Source organism: Lissotriton helveticus, chromosome 7, assembly GCF_964261635.1.
Source record: "Lissotriton helveticus chromosome 7, aLisHel1.1, whole genome shotgun sequence".
Lineage (NCBI taxonomy): Eukaryota > Metazoa > Chordata > Amphibia > Caudata > Salamandridae > Lissotriton > Lissotriton helveticus.
The window spans coordinates 741,990,813-742,016,170 of NC_136068.1; the positions used below are offsets into that span (position 1 = coordinate 741,990,813).

The following is a 25,358-nucleotide window of genomic DNA, read 5'->3' on the forward strand; positions in this document are numbered from 1 at the left end:
AGAGAGGGGGGAGGGATCAAGGGAGGGAGGAAAAGCTGGGTTGGGCAGGGGGGCGTCATCGTTGCGCGAGTGATGAAAGGAAAGAGGGGAGAGGTGGTGGCCATCAGGAAATGCAGTGAGGGTCGGTTGTGCAATTCAAGGGGATGGAGGGCCCTGGGCAGGGTACCTGTCGGCCGCCTCATCGCGGAGGAAGGGCGCCCACATCTGCATAAATAGCTCAGCCTGGTCCTGTAAGTTGTAAATGACACATTCGTGCAAGGCAGTTTGCATTATTGCCACCAACAAATTTTCCTGAGATGGGGGTACGGGCGACCACCACTGGTGAAGAATACATATCTTGGTTGTAGCCATGTCTGTGTGGAGGAGGCAGCACTGCAGGTGGGAGAGATCCGGTGAGTCCCCCACATCGTAGAGGAGGATGACTGAGGGCGTGAGAGGGAGGTGTAGTGCCATGGAGGCACCCAGGACCATTTCAATATGCGACCGGAATGATTGGTTCGAAGGGCACTGGAAGATTATGTGTGCTATGTTGCAGTGGGTGTTTGCTCACCGCCAGCAGTTCGCATGGGGAAGGAGTCCTGCTCTGTTCAGTTTTGCCGGTGACCAATACCAGTCGTGGAGCATTATGAAAAGGCAGAACTTGAGGCGGGCCTCTCTTGTGCCCTTATCCGGGTCTTCCAGGATGTCCGTCCACTCTTCGTCCTCATACGAGGCCTGTAAGCGGGTTTGCCATTTGGCGCGGAGAGTGCATAAAAGAGGTTGTAAGGAAAGATGGCTTGAGAGCGTGCCATACAGTCCTGACATCACTCCCTTACAGCGTCCCCGCATGTTCAGATAGGTACCAGAGGTCAGGACTGTAAGGACAAGGGCAGAGGAACCAAGCAGTGCCGCAGACAGTTCTGCAGTTGCATGTAGTGCCAGGTTTGCTGCGGGTGGAAATCAAATTCCGCTCTCAGCTGGGTGAACGGTTTTAGGTCATGAGTAAGCAGGATTTCGTCCAAGGTGTGTATGCCCGCTTCTCTCCAATGGGTCCAGCATAGGGTCACCCTTCAATGCGTATACTATCATTGACCCACAAAGGTGCCGTGTCATGTAGTCGTGGCTCTACCCCCAAGTAGGTAGTGGGCACATATCCAGGCCTTGTACGTGGCAAGGAGCATAGGATGTGAGAGGCGCGATTGACGGGCACGGTCCCCATAAAGAAGGGCAGGTCCCTTGCCTCCAGGGAGTAGCGATCGCTCAATATGTACCCATTGCGGTGGGTCTGGAATACCAGGGAGCAGGTAAGCCAGTTGGGAGAGCTGGAGGGCCAGGGCATAGTGCTCAACAGACGGGAGGCCCAAGCTTCCGCAGGAACGGTGTGCCATGAGTCTCCTCAATCTTGGGCAAGATCAATAATTATACCTATTTTCAAAAAGGGCCTAAAGGGCGACCCTGCTTGCTACAGACCTATTTCCCTTATAGACTCTGTCGTTAAGATCTTGGGCAGAGTCATTTTGGGTAGGATAACATCTTGGCTAGAAGGTAGGGGAATTCTTTCAAATGCCCAATACGGATTCAGGCCCAAAAGAAGCACACTGGATCAGTGCTTAAATTTGCATCTGATCATTAGTAAATATACAACAGTGAAAGAAGGGGCTCTATACATGGCCTTTATGGATCTCTCCTCAGCCTTTGACCTGGTCAACAGGTCAAGGCTGTGGGGAGTCCTTTTGGAAATGGGCATGGATAGATCATTGGTGGGATTTTTAGCGGATCTTCACCAAGGACTAGAGGCCTCTGTTAGAGTCACTCAAGATGGAAGATGCACTGGACTCTTTAAATCTGAGAGAGGGGTGAGGCAAGGGTGCATACTTGCCCCTCTCCTTTTTACTTTATATATAAATACACTTGAGCCCGCGCTCTCCACCCTGGGGGCCGACGTCCCGCGTGCAGGAGAGATTAACATCCCGGTCCTCCTGTACGCGGATGATGCAGTATTATTGGCCCGCACGGGCGTGGCCCTTAACAAGCTATTGGCTTCCTTTGGGGATTTTATGACTTCGCTAGATCTGAAAATTAATACACAAAAATCCCCCGTCATGATCAAGTCCAAAACGAATGCTGTCACCAGAACCGCTGGAGCCCTTTTGAACTTTGCAAAAAGATTGGGGTCACGCCCAATGGAAGCTATTCTGAATGTATATAACGCCAAATGCTTAGCAATTGCTACCTATGGAGCCTCAATATGGGGATACACAAATCCAGTTAACATCCAGAGGGCGGAGAATAGATTTTTTAGATCTCTACTCTCCGTCCCCCAGTCTACACCCACTTTTACCATTCATACAGAGTTAGGCACTGGGTTTGTTTCAGACCATATAAAATCTGCCCCTGTGATCTCCTGGCTAAAAACTTGGCTAAATGAGGAAATCTCTTTAAATCATCAAATCCTCAGAGATTGTTTGGCCATGGATGGAGCCCTAAAGATCCCATGGCTAAATTATGTAAAAACCATGCTATCTCATGTGGGCCGAATAGATCTTTTCCACTCCCCTGATAGCATCCAAAAGGAAGACGTCATGACGATAAAAACATCATTGATAAGCTCCTTCATGGTTGAGCGGGAGGAAGCAGAGCTAAAAAAAACAACCGTTAGAAGAAACTACGCCCTCATCACTGTCCCCGGCTTAGAACCCTACCTGGTCTTTGTTAATAAACCATTTCATCGTTTTCTTTTAACCAGATTTCGTTTAAATGTGATACACTTTTTGTTAGGCACTTACTCTAGATGGGATACATCTGACAATGCAAGTCCTTGTGACTGTGATCACTTTTCACCTCAGGACACTTTACATTTTATTATGTTCTGTGATCATAATGCACAAATCAGGAGAAAATATCTCTTACCAATTTTGCGAGAGGCTGGCTTTTTACAGGTCAGACCAGCACTCCTATTTTTGCAACTCTTGCACAATGTACGAACAACTTTCCATGTTGCAAATTTTCTAGTAGTAGGAGTCCGCATAAACAAAAGGCGTTGCAAATGGAGACAAGGACAAATTCAAAACGAAATATTTTAATATATTTTATTAAACCGTGATTTTTTAAACTTTTTAACGTAAATTGACCTTTCGCTCAGGCTAATTTAACATGACGTATTACTCGTGTATATATACTTTTATGAACCAATGAAGTATGAAATTTGATGGCCTGATGTATGATATATTATGTAAATATTTGTATTGTTGTATTTCGTTGTCTATTTCATGTACAGTATCCTGTGTCTTTTTGTGATTTTTTTAAAAATCGAATAGAAGTGATTGACTGACTGAGTCTCGAGGACCCCCACACAAAGGACCGGATCTGGGAGTAAATGAGGTGTAGTATGGACAAAGGAACCTGTATGGGGAACATCTTGAGCGTGCGTGTATGTTCACTACTGTCTTCCAAAACTTTAATAATAAATTATCAGATGATGTTCCAGTAGAAGTAAACACATCTCCTTGTGTTTGCTTTATTCCAGTAGAAGTGACATTTAGCAGTGATTATTTTGCCCAGAACATTTATCCACCTGCAATGCAGTGGCTAATTAAACAGCGTTACATCCGGAGGTGGCAAAATGTGCTTGGGCAGGGTGAAGAGGTGGATTTGGGAGCAGCCCCGTGGAAGAGAAAAAAAAAGCAATCATCGCGGGCCAAACTCATCGTCGAGCGTGTGTCGGTGTTTGTCCCGTGGTGAAATGTCCACAAATCAAAAGAGAGAAAGGAAATTTGCCTGGAAGCTTGACCATTCGGTCCTGAATGATAAGGAATTTAAGCTGAAGGTCACAGCGGCGTTATTGAGCTTTCTTTGTAGGAATAAATACATGGCATTGACATCAAGTAGCCTCTGCTAGGGAAATACGGTGTTGGTTACCTGCCTGGCCACCCTGACCTACTTAGGTCAGTTACTATGACCAGATAGCCCAGTGGTAGATGGGCCACCAAGTCATGGGTTTCCACTGGCAGAGCCAGCTGAAGGTCTGCCAACAGAAGTCCAGCAGAAGCTCCTCCTGTAAATAGGGTGAGGCAATCACAAGTTGGGTGGGGCAGAAACACTGTTGATATACAGTGATACTCTTGCTCCACTGCACTCTAAATGACCTTATAAGGAGTTGCTACAACAGTCTTATAATTCCAATGAGGATGTATTTGGCTCTGATGGCAGGAAAGATGGAGGTACATGCAATGGGTGTGCTCCTTGAGAAGGCATGCTCGAGAGTTATTTTTGTCTTGGAGGTTGGTGCTTCAAGAATGATCCTGAAGTGGTGAGTCTGTGGGCCAAGTACTGCCAGGACGACAATTGGGGCGATATATTCATTATGCAGGATGGTTTCAATTTTAAATATGCTATCGGCCAGTGGTTCTTAAGCTGTGGTCCAGGGACCCTGGGGGGTCTGCGATTGTTTAACAAAATCAAATAATATTAAAATGAATAAACCAAAAGTAATAAAGTATTTACAAATAAAGAAAGAAAACTGAAAATGTGAAAAGTTTATCTGTATTTGATTGTGAATTAAACAAAATATTTTAATATTTGAGGATTCTTTGGGGTATGCTTGTTTTTGTATTTTGTTTGTGTTTTGAGGTTCAAATCATAGAAATTGCTTAAGCCAGGGGTCCCCACCTTCCATCCAACATTGACTCAGTGGGGCTCCCCGGATACCAGTATTGATACAGTGGGGGTCCACAGAAGTAATAAAAAGTTAAGAACCGATGCTCTTGGATTCATTGGGGAGCTATTTTGAAGGTGATCAGAACAGGCGAAGTGTGCTAAGACTATTGTGTTCTAGAAACTAGACTTGCAGCTGCATGCAGGGCAGTTTTCAAGGGGATCAAGGGAATTTTGAGAATATCTGTCAGTAAGGAGTTTCCTACCCCAATCCTAGATAACACTTGTGACTGTGCAACAGATTTAAAATCTAACTTGAGAATGACATTTTTAATTCTTCTTAGGAGTCTAATCTTAAACTGTGGGCCCTGGCTAAGCCAATTATGTGAGCATGAAGGGTCAGGTTTTTTGTAGGAGAGTAGGATATGCTTCCTATGGTCACCCCCACTTTTTGCTGTGATTCTCTGGTTTTTCGACTTTAATGTGGCTGTGGGCCTGCTAATCAGACCCACAGCCCAGCCGTTCTCTCTCTAAATTGATACCATGCACTTTAGGTGCATACCAGATTGGTTACTGGGTCACCCTTGTGAGCCCCTGTATAGTGTACCATAGGTACCCAGGGCATAGGTGCACCCTAGGCCTACCAGGGGCTGCAGCATGTATTGTGCCACCCCTGGTTTGCCTTCCAAACTGACACCACAGGTCTGTTCACACAGCCTGGGTAAGGTGGTGTAATCCCCCCTTTCTTATAGTATACCTATATCTACCTTAACAAATAGACACATATACACCTATAAGCCACTCCTATGGTAGGCCTCGCCAATCCAGAGTGCTTGGTTTTATGTGAGAGGGTGCCCTACACATATACACCTATAAGCCACTCCTATGGTAGGCCTCGCCAATCCAGAGTGCTTGGTTTTATGTGAGAGGGTGCCCTAGCATGTGCTGAGCCCCTGTGCAGCTTTTGGAACCATCTCCTTATAGCTGTTCTAGGATATAGCCATACCATATACTCTTAAGTGCATTATAATCCTCGCGGTTAATGCTAACTTTGGTTTGGCTTTATCAAAACATGTCATGTAAGGTGTCAAACACTTTGGAATACTACTCCCCCCCCTTCTCAGGTCCACCCATAGGAGGGACCTAGTCAGGTAATCCAGCCCCCTTTCTTAGTATGAGTATAGGAGCTGTGTCCCCAGGATTTTAGATTATCCTGGACGAATCTTTGAAAGACATATCTTGGACCTTCACCATTCCATTCTGACTGGAAGATGGAAGACATCTCCCTTGTGGTCAAGAGGTGACCACCCTGTGCAAACAGGCACCAACAGCATCTTTGCCGGTCTGCAGTTTCAAGGCTCCCGTTGGAACCTGAATACTCTGCGACTCAAGAACTGGACTTCCAGACTTCTCTGACCCCGACCCACATCCACAGCAAGGACCCGTGGTGGACACGAGAGACGTGGGACTGGAAATCTTGGACATCCTGCAGTTTGCTACCTGCACTCCTTTCCTGAAGCCTCAGTAAGTTGTGCATTGGGGTACGAGAATACCCAGCCCCAAGCACCATTTGCACTGAAGCTCAGGCCCCCACACTCCGCGAGTGTCCCGTGGGCTCCGCCTTTACATTTGTGCTTGACGCGTCTTCCCGGTTCCTTGCCCATTGGCTAGTGAGCCCTCTGAAGACGCCATCTTGAATTTACTTTGCTTTCCTGGTTGCTCCAGGCTTGCTCCAGCTTCCATGAAAAGGAGAAGCACCACAGACCTTGCTGGTCTGCAACAGAGCCATTCTCGACATCCTGCTTGGGTTGCGGTTGCCAAGGCTTGTTGGGTCCAATTCGGATACCTACACTGCAGTCATCTAGATCCATCATGGGACAGCTCGAATCCAGCTCCTGGTCATCGTCGATGCCTCTTGGACCTCGTGGCTGAAGAGACAAACTCACCTTCTTTACCTTAAAACACCCAACATCGTCTGGTTCCTTCCTGGTCACTGGCTAGCGACCCAGACTTTGTCTCCTCTGCTTTCAGGTTCTTTACATCTCCGATCTACCCTTGGATCCACCCCGACACTTTTCCTCTGGTCACCTGCAGCACTTCTTTGCCGCTCTCCATAGTAAACGACGACTAAACCCGACACGAAAAGACACCTATGCACCCGGCTTCCCTGGGTGAGGTAACACGAGTACTCCAGTGCTCCCGTGGGTCTTGACTCTCGAAGTGTCCTTGTTTAAAAGGGTTCCATCCTAGTCCATCCGGAAGTGTCCTTAATCTGTAACTTTGTAACTTTTACGAACTCCATAGTAAGTCAATGGGAACCCGCGCCTGTGTTTAGACACTGCACGCGGTCCCGTGGGTCTCCTACTTCCTGTCCTTTGGTTGGTGTAGCCCCAGCGATTCTACAGGCCCTAGGCCTGCTTTCTAATCCTCACGTGGTACTTATACCACTTTCTTAGTATATGCTTTGTGAGGCCCCTAAGGCATAACGTATACTGTGCCACTTATCGTATATTAACTGTGTGACTTGTATTGTATTTTTACCTCTGACCTCATAAAGAGTGCAGAGGGGTTGTGTTTAGATTAAATACATTTGATATATACCTTGTGTGGTGTCCTTTCATTTGGTATTCAAGGGATTGTATATGTAAAACAACTTACTTAACTCGCCTACTGAAGTCTTAGCCTGAAGAATGCTGGTTCATGCTACCACTAGGATAGCTTTCTATAAGGTTAACTTTACAACCATCATCAATAAGGGTCGATTAGACTGGTGCAAGGTGCCCACTAGAACTAGTGGACATCATATGCCAGGCTAACTTCTCACATTTTGTTCAGCATAAATCCAAGAGACTTGACACCTTTAGCGATGGTGGGCTTACAGTGAAACTTGTTGTTGGAGTTGAGCCATATTTGTACTGGAATGGGTCAATCAGGCCTGAAGTTGGTCATTTCCATTTCGCATAAGTCAAGCTGGCGAGCTTGCAATTTCAACTTTTTTATACCCATACGTGCAACGCAAGTTACTCACAAGAAATGTAGGTTATGCAAGACGCATCTCGTGTATTTTGAGCATACACAAGTAACACAATTTTATGGGTGCAAGTTTCTTTGTGACTAGAAAATAGCTTTCCTTATCAAATCTATAATTTTAGTTAAGGTGATAGTAGGGATCGACAGACCACCCTCCCTCTGCTCACACAATTGAAAGCATAAAAGAAATCCAGTATCCAATCACCCACTGACACCCATACACCTGCGTACGTACACACACACACACACACACACACACACACACACACACACACACATACACAGAAACACACACACACACACACACACACACTATGCCAAACAAAATATTGTTTGTTTATGCTTAGAATGCATATTTATAAAGTACACAAAGCATACTTACTTGCAGGTGCATTTCTTTCTAGGTGACTTCTCTCCTATAAATATGGTGTTGGGAGAAAGAGGACGAAAACAGGTCCAGCAGAAATGGAGTAAGCAATTGGTACACCAGATCATACGACAGCCTCCATTCTTCTAAAATGTAACAAATCAATATACACGATTACCCACAGTGTCACATGCTGAGCCACATTATGTCGCTAAATGCAAAGATGAGGGAATGCCAGCTGAAATCACGATGCACCGTACATAAATTATAACCCCAATAGTCTCAAGTGAATTGAAGTGTTTTCAAACAGAAATGGCCTAAGAATGTAATGCTTGTGCATAATGTAGTTGAAAAAGCTGCTTATGATGTTATACATTCCCACAAATCTGTCAGAAAAGTTTTCTCTAACTGGACTATGAATATGCCCATATAAAGGAATAATGTGAAAATGAGATTGGCATCTTGGTCGATACAGAGGGGTTGAAGTAACACAGGAAAGAGAGAGAGCAAGCTTAAATTTAAAAAAGAAAAGAACAAATCTCCCTCTCCGCTGATGATATCCTGCTCTTCTTGGCCAGACCATACTGTTCCATTCACCGTGTTCTGCACATATTTTCTCTTTTTCTGCAGTATTTCGGCTATACCATTAACTGGAATAAGTCTCTCGTCTATATTCTGAGCGGAGCCCGCCCAACCCTGCCCAGGGACTGTGGGGCTAAAATAGTTATGGATGGATTTTTATACCTTGGAATCTATGCCACAACCAACCCCCCAGTTTTTTATGCCCACAATTTGGCTCCTCTGTTGCGCTGTTTTCAGGCCGTTTTCAGGCCGACGTCGAACACTGGAAGACTCTGCCCCTTACCCTATTGGGCAGAGCCGCCCCGCTTTATTTATGCCCTGCAAAACACATTGTATTTGGTCCCAGCGCACTATTTTGCTGCCATCGAAGCAGATGTATGCTCCTTGCTCTGGAATAATGGGCTTCCCAGAATAGCGTTAACTAAACTCATGAAAGGATGGTACGACGGTGGTATCGCCCTGCCTGCAATCAAAAGATATTATTGGGCCTCCCAACTGGTGGTCATTAATCACTGGGTGCATCAACTGGGGACTGACCCCGCCTATCAGATGGTTAGACATAACATGCTCCCCGGTAATTATCCCAGAGCTATTTATGGAGGGAAGAACCAGTCACCTAAATATACCCCGACTTCCACCACAATTGCCATATGGCATGCTGCAACAACCGTGTTGGGGTGGAAGGCTAGAATTACAAAAGTTACTCCCTTGCTTGACACACACCAACTGGGACTGTTATTGAAACATCCGGGCTTCGTCAAGTGGGACATGATAGGTCTCACCAAGGTGGGGGACCTGTAGGCGAAGGGCGGGGTGGTCCCTTTTAGCGATCTCCGAAGAGATTACCAACTACAGGACATTGAAACTTTTAGATATCTCCTAGCCCGCAACTAGTTGCAAAGGGCTAAACCCAGGGGCACGGAGTTGCCTGCTTCCTCGCCCCTTGAGGATAGACTCTTGGATGACTACCTTCAGGACAAAGCTATTTCTTTGACATACCGTAAAATACTTAACAATACACCGGACACAATGGGGAAAATTTGCATACGCTGGGTGGATGACATTGGGGACATTGACGATGAAGAATGGCAGGAGGCGATGGCTTCCCCCAGTGAGGTGGCGATCCGCTCCCGATTTAAGCTCATCCAACTTAAACTCCTGCATAGAGCTTATTACACCAGTTCAGTGCCCTAAACTCTGTAAAGTTAGGACTCCTAACTTTAGGACTCCTAACTTTAAGACTTTCGGTATTCACAGAAGACCTTTAGGAGTCCTAAAGTTAGGACTACTAACTTTAGGACTCCTAAACTGAGAAAAATCCTAACTTTAAGACTTTCGGTATTCACAGAAGGCATTTAGGAGTCCTAAAGTTAGGAGTCCTAACTTTACTACTCCTAAATTGAGAAAAATACTAACTTTAAGACTTTCGACATTTACAGAAGGCATTTAGGAGTCCTAAAGTTAAGAGTCCTAACTTTACTACTCCTAAACTGAGAAAAATCCTAACTTTAAGACTTTCGGCATTCACAGAAGGCATTTAGGATTCCTAAATTCTGGACTCCTAATTTCCGTGAATACTGAAATGAGTAAGTGCCTTCTGTGAATACCAAAATGAGTAAGTGCCTTCTGTGAATACCAAAATGGTAGTAAGTTTAGGATTTTGTCTTAAGTTAGTCCTGTGAATCGGGCCCATAGTGCTTCATGTCTTGACGAGGTGAGGGAGACCTCTGGGTTTCATGCGGTTCTTGGGAGCACTTCAGGTGTATTGTTGAAAAGTAGGAAAATGTTGGGTACAATGCAGGTATGGAGGGAGGGTAGAGTTGGTGGAACGCAGAACAGTGGTCGTTGCAAAGAGTGAGAGGATAAACACAGCCATCCATGTGGGTATCTATCATCTTTCTGTATAGATTGTTATAAAAAGAAGCAGTTAGTAATGCCATCTGTATTGCCCACAAATTAGTGCCCTTGTCATACATTATCACAGGAATTTGGCTAATGTTGGAGAAACATGCACGTTTTTACTGCTTTTATGAATCATATGTGATTGTGGACTGAACTCATTTTCACGTGCAAGTGTTTCAAAGGTTGCAGGTTCGTACAGAGAAGGACCTATCACACACATAGGGTCTGAACAGAAGGCTGATTAGCAATGATGCCAGCAGACGAGAATAGCGTCTTCACAAGGGTTACTGGTTCCCGTAGGTCGGATTTCATTGCAGACAATGCAGCACATGCTTCTCTTAGCGCAGGGAAGTGGGTCATGAAACTGACACTGTTTTCTGATGTATGATAAACACTTTTTGCATTGTAACAAGAGATGCTTCAGTGCATGTAGAGAACTAGTTGCAATGCAGGTGAGAATGTCAAGAAAAAAACTGTACACCTATGTAAACCAAAGGGCATTACTTTGGTCATATGAAGATGCATCTTACATAGCCGTAATGCACTAATAAGTGCATTGAAGGAGAAGCATGTGACCACAGCCATAGAAATGCTCCTCCAAAACAGTATGATAAGGAAAAGGGAACATTTTTTATCTGCTCATGTATTTCCACAAGTAAGTCATGCATGCTTGCATTAAAACTCTTTGCAAGGTTGTATCTGCCTTGTCCCGGACTTGTCAAAAGCCCATCAATGTCTCCGGCCGGCTTTGTCTTCTTAACATCAGGGGGGCTACGGATTTGTCGAGAACTGAGAGGTTGTGGGTCTCTTTGAGTTATATGGTGACGAAGCACAATATAGTCAGAACATGGAAAATAGTAGTCAAGCCAAGGTTCACTGATTGGGAATCAGACATGGATTGGTGCATGCAAGCGGAGAGGGTTATCTACGAGAGAAGGGGTGCCCACGTAAATGGACGAAAATCTGGGGCCCTTGGAATGTGAGTAGAGGTTTGCTATGTAGCCCCTTCAGCGATGCTTACCCAATGTCCACGGATATTGATGCTTTGTAATATTTTGAAGATGATGAGAACTATGAAACATGTGATTCAGTAGCGGTCGGTGGTGGGAGTAGCTGCCGGGCGGTGACGTGGGGAGGGGCAGGGTGGGAGGTAGTAATCTATGGATTACAGAGGATTACAGGTAAGTAAACATATAAATAAATAAAGCTAATTTTGTTGCGTGCACTGCATCGCATCGCATTTGGGAATGCAGTGCGCACAACGAAATTCATTTTCGAAGTGGATGCCAGCTGTGTAAATGCGTTTCAACAGCTAATCATGTATTCATAAGAACAAGCTTTGTGAGGTTCCACAAACAAAACTTAAATTCCTCCAATTCACTCCCCTGTTTTTCATTTTCACTCAAAAATCACCATGCAACAAGCATATTTTGAGCTCAGGTGGAAATCTTAATTTCTGATATATGAGAGTATATGGGCAATAACAAACCATACAGTGAGTTTGACGAAGCACACCTCTGGGGTATGATTTTAGCTAGACAAGGCCTGACATACACATGTGCCTTCTTGTGAACAAAAACATTCATTATCTTACTCATTCATTGATTCAGTCATTTATTCATGGAAACATTACATAAAAATATAGGTTATGAACTTACCTCAATGTTGACTTCACACTGAGGGCACTTTTTGCATTTCTCTTCGATACATTGGTTGCTAATTGCTTCTTCCCATTTCTTGAATTTACGTTGTTTGCGACTTAAAGGTGTATGTGGTAGAAAAACAGTCTCTGATTCATCATCTTCTTCTGTAAATAAATGTATGAATGATTGAACCTACATTAAGGAATCCTTATATTAACAAACTATGTCATGAATGGTGTTTAATATGGCATCCCAATCATGACGACACTGCATAATTCGGTGTGATTCATCATTATTTTCCTTTGAGTAGTTGTGACTTAATACAGACATAGGAATGTTTTACTCCGCAGTTTCCAAGAGTAAGACACAGGTACCTCAGATCACAATCCTTAGACATTGAACGTTTTAGTATATATTGCTCCATATTGCAGTATACTCTCTTTGATTTGATTAAATGCTGAGTATTGGGTGAGATTGCTATATATATTCTTGATTTCTGTGATTTGGTCACCAAGATCAATAGAATGTTCATAGTATGGATGATTTCCAGGTAGTCATCTAGTCATCCCCTACTTCCAACCGTGCAAATTATTTTCTAATACATGATGTCAGGGCTCCATCTCAGTTAGACGCCTTCTCTTTTAACATGTTGTTCCAAATAAGATTTTTACCGTTAACAGCAATCATTCTATCACTGTTAGCCAATACATGGGTCTTCCACTGATAATGTTTAACATTGATAACTTGCCTTTGAGGATCATGATCACTCTCTGGTCTTTGTGTGATAGCATAGTTTTTACACAAGTGAAAATATGACTAATGCACAAATGTGTAATCTATGGCAGTGGAGTCCCTGGGTCCTCAGAAAGTTGGTGCAGCTAGTTGGTCTTCTGCTAACCTTCTATTTAACGTTCTAAATCCTGAATCTACCATAAGATCATATGAATACCTAGTTAGAGTATTGCTGCTTTTTGAGTTTTTTTGTGAAGAGATTTTTGGATGGGGGACATTGTAGCTCAAATCTTGTTCCTCAAAGCTTGCAAGTTTGTTCACTGATGGCAATAGGGTTTGATTGAAGTCCATTGTACAATGACCAAAATAATTACCATATGCAACCATTGTTTGCTCCAATTCCTCAAGTGTTGTCCGGCTTCTGTGCTTGTTTTTCACCAGTTGGGGAGGAAAGTAGATGTTTATGATCAATAGCTCTGTGGCAATTTGGTTTGTTAGAAGGACTGGCAATATATATTACAAGGATGTTTTTACTTTTTCACTTGTCATACATTATTACTGAATAATATTGTCAATATTCCACTTGGCCTTCCAAAAGCATGCTTTTTTGCTTTAATTTAATTTGTAGTATAATTTTTAATTGTTAGATTTACAAGGAGTGAAGTAGAGGTGGGGGGTGCACACGGGGGTACCTGTGGTACCCCCCTGCATTTGCGTTAACTTGTTAATGCCAATGCATTTTTACATTTTTAGCATTGTGGCGGGCGGTGCTGAGACCACCGCCCGCCACAATGCTAAAAATGCAGGATGCGCCCGCTACAGTGGCGGGCGCATCCTAATACCCCCCCACGGGACCCCCGCCCTTATGGCGGGCAGTCCCAATGACCGATAGGATGGCGGGCGGACTAAGTACGCCTGCCATCCTAATGGACCCCTATGTGTGGTGCGTGAGGGTATCGGATAATCAGTGAGTAGTGGGGTCAGGAGTGAATTAATGCGCGAATGTTAAAAAATACCTGGCACGTGAGGTCTAAAAAAGTTTTTATTGGGCCTCCGTGATGGTATTGCTAAAAGGGGTGTGGTGGAGGTATTTTGTATTTAATGCCGCATTCCGTAGAGTTTTGGTCTTAAGTTTTACTTAAGACAAAAACTTAGGTTTAACTGAGACAAAGTTTTGGCCTTAAGTTTGTTATTTCAAATGTGCTTGGTTTGCATCATATAGACAGCCAACGCGTTTTGCCCAAACATGGGCTTTTTCAGGGCAATAAGTAATTTTTGCCAAAGTCTTGCCAAGGGGAAGAGGATCAGTGATCCTGAGATTAGTAACGCGTCCGATACAGAACGAGAAGTGTCAATATAACGGTCTCAAGGCCAGGAGACTGCCTGTACAACAGTAAGGTAGAAATCCTGGGTCAGTGGAAGGGTAAAATGCCCACGTTTATCCGATATTTCAAAGGATTAGTGTGACTTGCAGTGTCGCGTTCCTCGTAGCCATGTCGGGTCAAATGTCTGGTGTAGCGGGGTTGGAGACCGTCTCGAACCCTTCTGGCTTGAGAGTGCTATAAAAATTAACTTTGGCAGAACCACTAACAAGATGGTGAAGTCAGTTGGGTAGACAAACAAACAGAACTGGATGTCGTCCAGTGGGTACCGTTTAGCAATAGAACTAGGACACCTAACATTTATTCTCAGATTTACCATTTCAACTAAAATGCTGGAAATAAACATTACATAAGATTTACCAAATTAACTAATTCAGTTAGATTTCTGTGAATGTGGCCATGTAGTTCATCCTCACCTGTAATATCAATAGTTTTCCTCCACTGCAGTGAAAATAAAAGTCTTCCTTCCCGTAAATAGTAAAGATGGAGCCAAGGAACCATCACTTGCCCATTATATCTGCGTTTTATTGTCATAGCTGATATCTAGGAGACATCAGGTTTGATTGACCTGTATACAAGCAGAGTCTATTTTAGTGGTGCCATACAGGCAAAATTGCACCACGCTTACTTTGTTGGACGATGCCTCTACTATCAAATTAACAGGTTTTATGGCAGTTCGTGTCAACATTATCAGCCTGAAAGTCTCTGTCACAAACTCTTCTTAAAGGCTAGCTCCAGGGGAAGATAGGTAATGGTGAAGCATTCTGAGCTATTTGAATATACAATAAATGACGGTATCCATGACATGAATCAGCATTCATTTTTTATTTGTAGGTCTCGGCTCGCTGTCTCCTTTTAAGACATTTTGTTGACAATCAGTGGGCTTCAGCCCAGCAATAGGATTCCATTTGTTTGCTCCAATGTTGTTCTCCTATTCTTTGTTCCCGTTTGTCCATAGCATGCATACATCATGCTTCTTCTTGAGTTTGCCCCACCCCTAGATCATGGACCAAGTACTTGCATCCATCCATTTCTGCTGTTTTAGGAGCTACTTTTTTCTTTGTCTTCCGAGCATTCCACAAGAGTGCTTGTGTTTTCTCCCCCTCCATCTCCTCCCACCTACCCCATCCTTTTTGCTGCTTTCCATCTGTAGATTGTGCTGAAATGTATGTCTTTTGTTATTCCCTGTTGTGTTGTTCCTATATCCCTGATAGGCTCTGTGCATTGGAATAATATACACTATAGTTTTGACATAGGACTGAGGTCAGTATGTCTCTATCGAGTACATTAAACTTAATTACTTGTGTGTGCCAGCTAACTCAGAGGTCACTAGAAACTTCTCGAATAAACAAGACGAGATTAGTTTCTGACAACCGCATAAACATGACAACTTTGTTTCCCTTAGAAACAGAACAGTCTCAGAATTGTGGAAACAATAGATAACAGTTTCACTCAGTCAATCGTGCATGCTTTGTTTCTACAGAGTTTACACGGAAATAGATAGAGGGGCGTTTCAATAAAAAGGGTTTATTGAACAGCCTTATTTCTCGTGCAAGAGATATGAACTGCTACAATTGTATGACAGAATGCGAAGTATAATACGTACAGCGTTAGCATTAAGATAAAATAATACTGCAATAGCATGGTTTGTAGCTATGACATATATTCATAAAAATACATACATAAATAATACAGGCTAAAATGTGAATACTCATCTGGTGCTTCTAGCTAGTTCTACCCCAGTGTACCTAACCTAAGTGTAGTAAGAAGTAGGTGCTGTTTTTCTATAGTCTAGTTGGGCTATAGTTTAGATTGGTGTTGCCAAGATTTGCCAAAAGTCTCTCTAGGTTCTAGTCCGCTCCATACCTCAGAATGAGAGAAGTTGGCGTCTCTTTCCGGGTCTCGATCTCTAACACCCCGCAAGGGGAGTCAGAAACACTGGAGCTGGATTCTCTGCAAGGAGGATGACAGCGTCTGGTCAGTGCGTCAGGCGGGGAACTTCCTTCCGAACTTGGTGTGACGAGCCGTGCAAGTATGCAGCCGAACCGTGGTTCGCCATGGCAAGTGAAGGTATATTTATACCTTGAAGGTGTTAAGGAACGCCAGTATTGACGTAAAAGTCGGGCAGAGGAACGTCATGAATAAACCCCTAAGGAACAGATGTTCATGCATAATTAATGAGTAATTGGAGAAATCAATAATCCAAGCAAGGGGAAGTCCTAAAGGCTTAAGAGTCTGGTTTTCCAAGAACTCGTTGTGACGTGGATGGATGGATGTAGGTGGCCATGCTTGTATTTGGTTAGCATGGATAATGCTTAAATAAGGGTATGATTTCTATGCCTAAATACGGGCAACGCAAATTGTGCCTAAATAAAGGGCATAAATCGAGAAACCTATATACGGTATCTAAATCGACACACAACATCCCCATCTCATTTGTTGCCCTAGCTCATGTTTCTTTATCTCCCCACACGTCCACCCTCCCTTCGTTTCTGAACAGGGAATCAAAGACAACCTTAGTTTCTTATTGTAATGGCTGCAGATGTTCATAATATAAAGGACATCATTGCAGATAAGCTGCTGCTGCCATGGTCTAGCAGGAGCTATAGAAAAACCTCATGCCAATGCACGTTTAAAATAAACATGCTACCAGATAGAAGAGCTGTAGAAACGTCACTGGCTCCCTTAGTAAATACAGATGACTCAACGAGCCTCCTTTAATCACCATGACCCCGCCCCCCAGCAGAGCCTGTGTTGAAATTTCAAAGCAGTGGTAAATCAAACCGCCCGAAGCAGGAGTCATCTCAAGACTCCAGTGCTTGCAGGGGAGTCAGAACAACTACTGGATGTCATTTACACTGTTTTAGCCAATTTCAGGGGGTGAGAGGACAGAAAAGAGAAACAACATTGTATCACCACCCATGAAGGTGGCTCCCTCAGCCCTGTAGCAGATATGCTGCCTGCATCAATCTAAGCCCTGCAGAGATCACTAGACAATATAGCCAACCGATGTAGACTGTGCCCCACGCTTAGTTGGGCCATGAAGTCAAGCTTCAACTCCACATATTTCAACAGAACGCCACACAATTAAATGAAATTCAATTCCACAACACACAAATCCACACCGCATAATTCCATTACACGCAACACATTTCAACTTCTCAAAATTCCACACTCCACAATTCAACTCCACATCATTTCACTACATGCCACGTAATTACAATCCAACAAATTCAACTCCACATATTTCCACTCCATGTCACATAATTCCAGTCCACACCACATAATTACACTCCATGCAAAATAATTGTTCCACACCACATAATTACACTCCATGCAAAACAATTAAACTCCAGAGTATTCCACTATGCATAATGTCACTCCCACCTATATAATCACACTTCATGCCACATAATAACACTCCACAAATATCCACTCAGCTTCAAAGCACATAATTCAACTCCGCTCTATGCCCCACAATTCCGCACCACACAATTCCACATCGTGCAACATAATTCAACTCCGCATACCACACAAAACAACATAATTCAACTCCACTCCATACCAGATAATTCTACTCCTCATAAATCTACTTCACACAGCAAAATTCCACACAAATAAATTTCACACCATGTCACATAATTCCACTCAACATAATTTCACTTGCCATACAATTCCACACACTGAAATTCACCTCCGCACAATTTCATTCCACACCACATGATTCTACTCCAAAGCACATAATTCCACTCCACAACATGTCATTCACTACACACCACATACATCAAATCCACTCACATGAATCTGCATCATGCCATATAATTCAACACATTACTCCACTCAACTACATGCCACTCCAAAATACACAATACCACTCTGTATAATTACCCTCCATGGCACCTAATCCCACTCTACCTAATTTCACTACACTGAATCCCACATAATTGCTGTCCACATAATTTCACTGCACACCGTGCCACATAATTCCACTACACACAACTTCACTCAGCGCCACATCTCGGGTTGCCGAGACCTATTGGCTTTGTCAGTGCTTATTTTAAGAAGCCATTTGAGAGAAACAACAGGTAGTCACTGGAAAGTGGACATATCTCTTTTTAAAAGGGATTCAATGAAGTGAAATCCAAACAAACAAAATGGCGGATGATCTTCATTAGTAACCTGGTTTGACATAGTAATAAACTCACCTTCAGGTTGTGCGCAGGGTGTGACGCCATGGTAGGTCATTCTGCAAAGGTCACAAAAGGCATAGCGGCAGTTGGAGCAGATTCCAATGGTACCTCCTAGTTCCTTCATCACTGGAGTTTGGCAGTTCAGCCGGGGGCAGTAAACCACATCTGCCATTGAGTTTAAGCTGGACTGCAGAAGAAGGCGGTCATAGCGCCGAAACAACTCTTCTCCGACCAGCTCCTTGACCTGCAATAAGACAATTGTTGCCCCGTTAAATATATGGGTAGAAGATTATCAAGACGCTGCTACATGACCTTTACTAACACAGATAATGGAAGGATATTCCAACCAGGTGGGGTACCATCTTATGAAGAACCTCCTAGTCATGCTATGGAGTCAGAGGAGGGGATATGAAGAAACTAGGGACACACAGGTGAGCAGAAACAAAATGAATGGATCCAAGCGGGGGGATTAAAAAAAGAGAGGTGGTTAGTACTAATTAGGGCGTTAGCTTTTGTAAATTTGGTCAAAGAGCTGAAAGTGTAGCTCAAGGGCAAACTCCATCTTGAATAATAAATGTGTTCTCTGAAAATGGCATTTGCAAGCAACGTTTTAATTTTATAGTGGTCTGGGTTATGTCCTTCAGATGAATGGACACCGCATGTTATTGTAATTTCGCTGGGGACCTCTAAAATTTGAACACAAACAATGTGGTTATGGTTAAGAAATGTTTACAGAAAGGTTTTTATTTCAGATTCCCTTTTTTTCAAGAGGAGGTGGAGCTTAGAACATTTACCTTCACTTATGAGTCCAATCAAGTACAATTAAAACAAGCATTGGAAATGCAATAGGTCTCGGATTTATTTGAGTTCGAGCTAATGGCATTGTAAATGGCAATGTCTTTTAGCCATGTGTTATGGAGTGTATGCATGTGCTGTGTAATGGAATTATGTGGTTTGGATTGGAATTGTTCACCCTGCACACTCACACACTGTTCACCCTGCACGCTCACACACTGTTTACCCTGCACGCTCACACACTGTTTACCCTGCGCGCTCACACACTGTTTACCCTGCGCGCTCACACACTGCTCACCCTGCGCACTCACTACTCTGCACTCACTACTCTGCACTCACTACTCTGCACTCACTACTCACTACTCTGCACTCACTACTCTGCACTCACTACTCTGCACTCACTACTCTGCACTCACTACTCACTACTCTGCACTCACTACTCTGCACTCACTACTCTGCACTCACTACTCTGCACTCACTACTCTGCACTCACTACTCTGCACTCACTACTCACTACTCTGCACTCACTACTCACTACTCTGCACTCACTACTCAGCACTCACTACTCTGCCCTCACTACTCACTACTCTGCCCTCACTACTCACTACTCTGCACTCACTACTCTGCATTCACTACTCACTACTCTGCCCTCACTACTCACTACTCTGCCCTCACTACTCACTACTCTGCCCTCACTACTCACTACTCTGCACTCACTACTCACTACTCTGCCCTCACTACTCACTACTCTGCACTCACTACTCACTACTCTGCACTCACTACTCACTACTCGGCACTCACTACTCTGCACTCACTACTCTGTACTCACTACTCTGTACTCACTACTCTGTACTCACTACTCTGTACTCACTACCCTGCACTCACTACTCTGCACTCACTACTCTGCACTCACTACTCACTACTCTGTACTCACTACTCTGTACTCACTACTCTGTACTCACTACTCTGCACTCACTACTCTGCACTCACTACTCTGCACTCACTACTCACTACTCTGTACTCACTACTCTGTACTCACTACTCTGCACTCACTACTCTGCACTCACTACTCTGCACTCACTACTCTGTACTCACTACTCTGTACTCACTACTCTGTACTCACTACTCTGCACTCACTACTCTGCACTCACTACTCACTACTCTGTACTCACTACTCTGCACTCACTACTCTGCACTCACTACTCTGCACTCACTACTCTGCACTCACTACTCTGCACTCACTGCTCACAACTCACTACTCACTACTCACAACTCACTAGTCACTACTCACTCACTACTCTGCACTCACTACTCTGCACTCACTACTCCCATGATTATGTAAGGCACAATTGGCATGAAAGCTGATCAAATGTCTGCCATGTCTAGATCACCCCTACACACTGAAAGCGGGAAATGTATATTACACAATGTATGCTGTAAAGGAGCACATTAGTAATTAGTAATTAGTATAATATGGGTAGGCCGGCAGTTTCAATGGGCATTGAGTGGAGCCATGTTACAGAATGTTAACAGTGATAACAGTGTGAATGCAAAAGTTAAAAATTGACGACAACTTATGATCCAGGGTCGTACATTTGCAACGATTACGAGAGTAAAATCAAGCTGTGAAATTTGTATAGTCCCATGCCTGTTGGTATGACAATATAGCACAGTGGCATAAAGTTAGGACAACAGGGCAGCAAGACAGTACAGCCCATAGGTACGTAGCTAAACAATATGTCCCCTTAACAGATATGCCAGCAATTACGTAAGTATAAAACCAGTACTGAGTGGTTACAACAAAGATGACAGGACTCAAGGCTGGCATGTTATTACAGTATACATCCCAGGGCCTTCTGTTGGCAGATAATGTTCCAGGGTCATAAAGCTATAACAGACTGACCACAGACTGTCGCAGTTACAACTGTATAATCTGGGACTGTGCGCACACAACAGAGTGACCTCAAAGATGCAGTTTGAACTATGCTACCTATCCCTTCCCTGCTCCAACCTGTTGTGAAATAATAGTAGTGTAGCATAGTGTAGCACATAGTCAGTGAGAGATGGTTCACACAAGAGGATTTACCTGCGCAGGAGATAAGCCAGTTCCTGTGCCAGATCCACGTTCTCCTCCTCATTCTCCTCGCCACTACCGTGGCGACCTGTGGACCGGCCCTCCGGCGGTTCCCCGGCACCGCCACGACTCGTGCTGCTACTGCGTAACCCCATCGCCCATGTCTGAGGGAAAGGACATCCACTCAACCTGGCCTCAAAGTGACAGAATCTCTACAACACTGATAGTAGGATATTTACAGAAAATGCTACCTCGTGGCGGTACACGTTATCGACTGCTGTCCTCACTACATGATATCTCGCCGTGAACTGGTAGGAACTGAAGCCACGTGACACTCAAGCTCCCTTTCGGATACTTTACAACATTTACCCGTGACCCGCTAGCCTGGAATAGTCCCGAGGCTGCCTGGCCATCATCACACTTTCAGTAAATACTACCAACCGCCCACACACGATTTTAAACGATCCCAATCCACCCCAAACCGTGTGGTATCTGCTACAGCTCACCCACCTTAGATGTTTGGCCTCCCTTGCTTATGAGCAACAATCGTTCCGATCCTGACATTGATACCAAACTTACACTCTTGAAGTAACTTTCACTAAACGCATGCCTAAGCAACACCAACACAGAACAGATAATACACTAAATTAAAGCTCGATCTCTATTCCAAAGGACAGACACTAAAGTACCACCTACATAGCTGTAGGCAGTACAGTCAAGACACTCGTCTGATATAGTGCAATCAGAGCCCAGAATTTTGAGGGACAAAACGCAGTGTAATAATGTCTTACGCTTATGCAACGACACTAATTCACTGTTGCTTTTATTCAGCCTGACACCTATCAGTACACAACGCACCAAAATACATTCACTGATGTCTGTTTTATAGTCGACTCTAACACAGAAAAAGTCCGAATGTTCTACCTACCAATCATAATAGAGGTAAATAGCCCTTATCAACCAATCGGAACAAAAAGGTAATTAAAACGTAAAACGCGACCAAAACTAAAAACACCACCTACAACCCAGCTAGCCTACGAGGGCAGAGGACGCAGGGCCGTCTGAACACGACCGACCTCCTCTAGGAACGAGGAAACCCAAGTGACCCTGAACTTCAAAGTCTTATCTAATCAGAGCAAATGGGCTAGTGGCCCGAGAAACAGCGCCGCAAGCGATCGACAGAACAAGCAGCTGGATCCTAGATGACGGTCGTACGGGGTGCGCGCGCACGGTGTTTACATCTTTTTCACTGGGCGCTGAACGGTACAGTCTGCTTCCGGGTCACGTGACGGAGTAGGGCTAGCGTGCTAACTGCTGCTTTTAGGATTGGACGGTGCTGTTGCTTGTCAAGTGTGTGCTGCACCTACAAAGTGTAGAGGGAGAGGGAGGGAATTCGGAAAAGAAGACTCGAAACCGGCCGACGCGGGAATCGAAACCAGTGGTGCGCGCGCACCAGAGGAGCGGGGAGCACGATAACACGCCGAGACGAGGTAGGAGATGTGTGTGTGTAAGGGGGGGGTTCTGTGTGTGTATGCACGGCGGCGGCGGGGGGGGGGGGGGAGTCTGTATGTGTGTGTATGCGCGGCGGGGGGGCTGTATGTGTGTGTATGCGTGCGTGTGAGTCTGCTTCTCAGGAGCCATGGGAGACAGGAAGCGCGCGCGACCTGATCCCAGTTCCAAGGTTGCGCGTGCACCTCGCTTGTCTCCTGTCTCCCTTGACTCCGTAAAAGCGAGAATGATTACAATAGAGTCTCGGAACGACAGATTGCTTCGCAATCTGTTCGCAGTTCCGAGACCTAAAAAACACGACTTGTACATGAGATATAGCAATAAAATAGTGATACGCAGACAGAAAAGGGTACTGTTACCTGAGATGGAGTAGAAATGGAGTCACACATGGATTCTGGACAGCTGAGCAGGTGCACCAGGCCTTCTGTGATTTGAACTTCGAAGTACCCCTTGAGACAGTCTTTACAGTAGACATGCTGGCACACCTTGAACTGTGTGCAGTCGGTGCCCAGCTTTTCGGAGAAGCAGATATTGCATGTGTATGCTTTGCCCTGGAAGCTCCTCAGCTGCTGAACCTGATCAAAGTCCAATATTTCCCTTATCAGACTGTCCAGTGACTCTGCCTCCTGCACAGCTCTTTCATCAAGGAAGTTGCATGTCGCCGTTGCTTCAGTTACCAATATATCCGACTCTTCTTTCAGTTGGTTCTCATGTCTCTGACTGTACATCCCTTCACCGTACACTGTGACTTCATAGGGAGATGTGATTTTCAGGTGATTTAGAGTCTCTTCTTTTAAAAATCGCATCCATGTAAATAAAATGACAGAGCCTTTCTTCTCCTCCCACAAACTGTCCAACTGCTTGCAAAGAGATGAGAGCTAAAGAGGAAGCAGAAACATTTGTTGTTTATAACAAATATCGCACCTGATTCAACCACTTCTAGCACTGCGAAGGATTTGCTCATGAAAAATTGAATTATTATAAATAACCTCTTTCTGATATAATTTTTAAACACATTTACATCTATAAATAGAATAGTTGTTTCATTGTTGGTTAACAATGTGGTAGCTATGAATCAGCATAATAATCAGATCTGTCAGTACATACAGAACATGGAGGCTTGCTGACCTTGACTCAGCATTGTGGTCCAAGTGTGTCCTCAGGTCTTACAGGGGTAATTTACAGGTTTACAGGTTAGCAGACCAGACACCCCACCATAAAGTGGCGGACCTCCAACTACGCCACACTGTGGTACTTCAAAAAGATGACCAAACGACATGAAGACGATTACCCAGAGTCTTTATTTCCAAGACAGGAATACTGCGACCTCAGCCACAGCCTAACGCTTGGGGAGCTTCTTCCGCAATGTCCCCGGCGCTCGCCTTGGAATGCTGGTCGCGGTGACATTCTAAGTGATGTCACCGCGAGCAGATCCATCACACGCGGAGGCGCCGGGGGTTTTTGAAAAGGGAAGATACCACACATCCCCCTTCCCTGCGGATGGAAAACATTAAACACAACATGAGCTGCAAAATGCACCAGGTGAAGGAAAAGGGCACCCACAGGGGGTGTACAACACATAGGACCTTGACCTGGTGGGAGGAAATGACTCCAGGTAGGCAAGGTGGCATAGGTTACATCATAACATACTGATCAAAATGCCTAGGTGGTCTGGTCGCCCTCCTGTTGGGCCTGTTGCCTGGGTGAGGGACCACCAACTGCCTCTTGGTGGTGGAACTAAGGTCCTGCCTAGAGTCCCCCTCCCACCTCCTTGAACCCTCAGGGTCTTCCTCTGGCGGATGGTATTTTACAACTCTCCCTAGGTTCCATATTTTCCCTTCCTGAGTCTTGACTGCATTCTTGAAAAGTTTAGTGATTTTGGTGGGACTGGTGTACCCTGACCAGCTTGCCTTTCCTGTGGGATCTCTAATTTTGATACTGTCTCCTACTTTGTATTCAACCTTCCGTGTGGCCTTGTGCCGGTCATAATCTTCTTTCCGTTTTTTCATGACTTCCTCCTGCTTCTTCAAGCTTTTCGCTTCTTTTGTTCGGTCTGACCACCCCTTGTGCCACTCCATCCACCCTGGGGTTAGCTTGGTGTTGGGTATCCTGGCGCGGAGTAGTTCGAACGGGGTGACACCTGTCGTCTGATGTGGCGTGAGCCTGTAAGCTTCTACCCGTCTCCACGCCTCTTCTTTCCAGCTTATGCCACTGGCTTTGGCCAACTGGATGCTCTCTTTGAGGGTTTTATTAAAACGCTCGACCATGCCATTGGTTTCGGGGTGGTATAAAGCGCAGCGCTTGTGTCTGATGCCTCTTCCTTCCAGGAAGTCTTCCATTTCCTTCGAACATAGTTGTACTCCGTTATCTGTGAGGATGTTGCTTGGTAGCCCTTCTCGGATGAACACCTCCTCTAGAACACCGATGACTGTTTTGGTCGTGACTTCACTGACGAACTTTATCTCTGGCCACCTGGAATACAAATCCACGAGCACCAAAATGTAAGGCGTCCTCAGTTCC

General features: G+C 44.6%; 1 protein-coding gene across 3 annotated transcripts in view; it reads right to left on the bottom strand.

Annotated features, from left to right (window-relative positions):
- LOC144769076 (E3 ubiquitin-protein ligase RNF14-like) overlaps positions 1-25,358 on the bottom strand; it is a 506,892-nt gene that overhangs the window by 418,758 nt on the left and 62,776 nt on the right. For all 3 annotated transcript variants that reach the window (XR_013598662.1, XM_078653077.1, XM_078653076.1), the window contains exons 4-7: positions 23,198-23,716; positions 18,476-18,704; positions 12,172-12,320; positions 8,045-8,175 (exon numbers count right to left, since the gene is read on the bottom strand). Coding sequence is in view for 2 of the 3 variants with exons in the window: in XM_078653077.1 (XP_078509203.1) it covers positions 8,045-8,175; positions 12,172-12,320; positions 18,476-18,704; positions 23,198-23,716 (1,028 nt within the window). In the remaining variant the exon portion in view is untranslated. The remainder of the gene's footprint in view (positions 1-8,044; positions 8,176-12,171; positions 12,321-18,475; positions 18,705-23,197; positions 23,717-25,358) is intronic.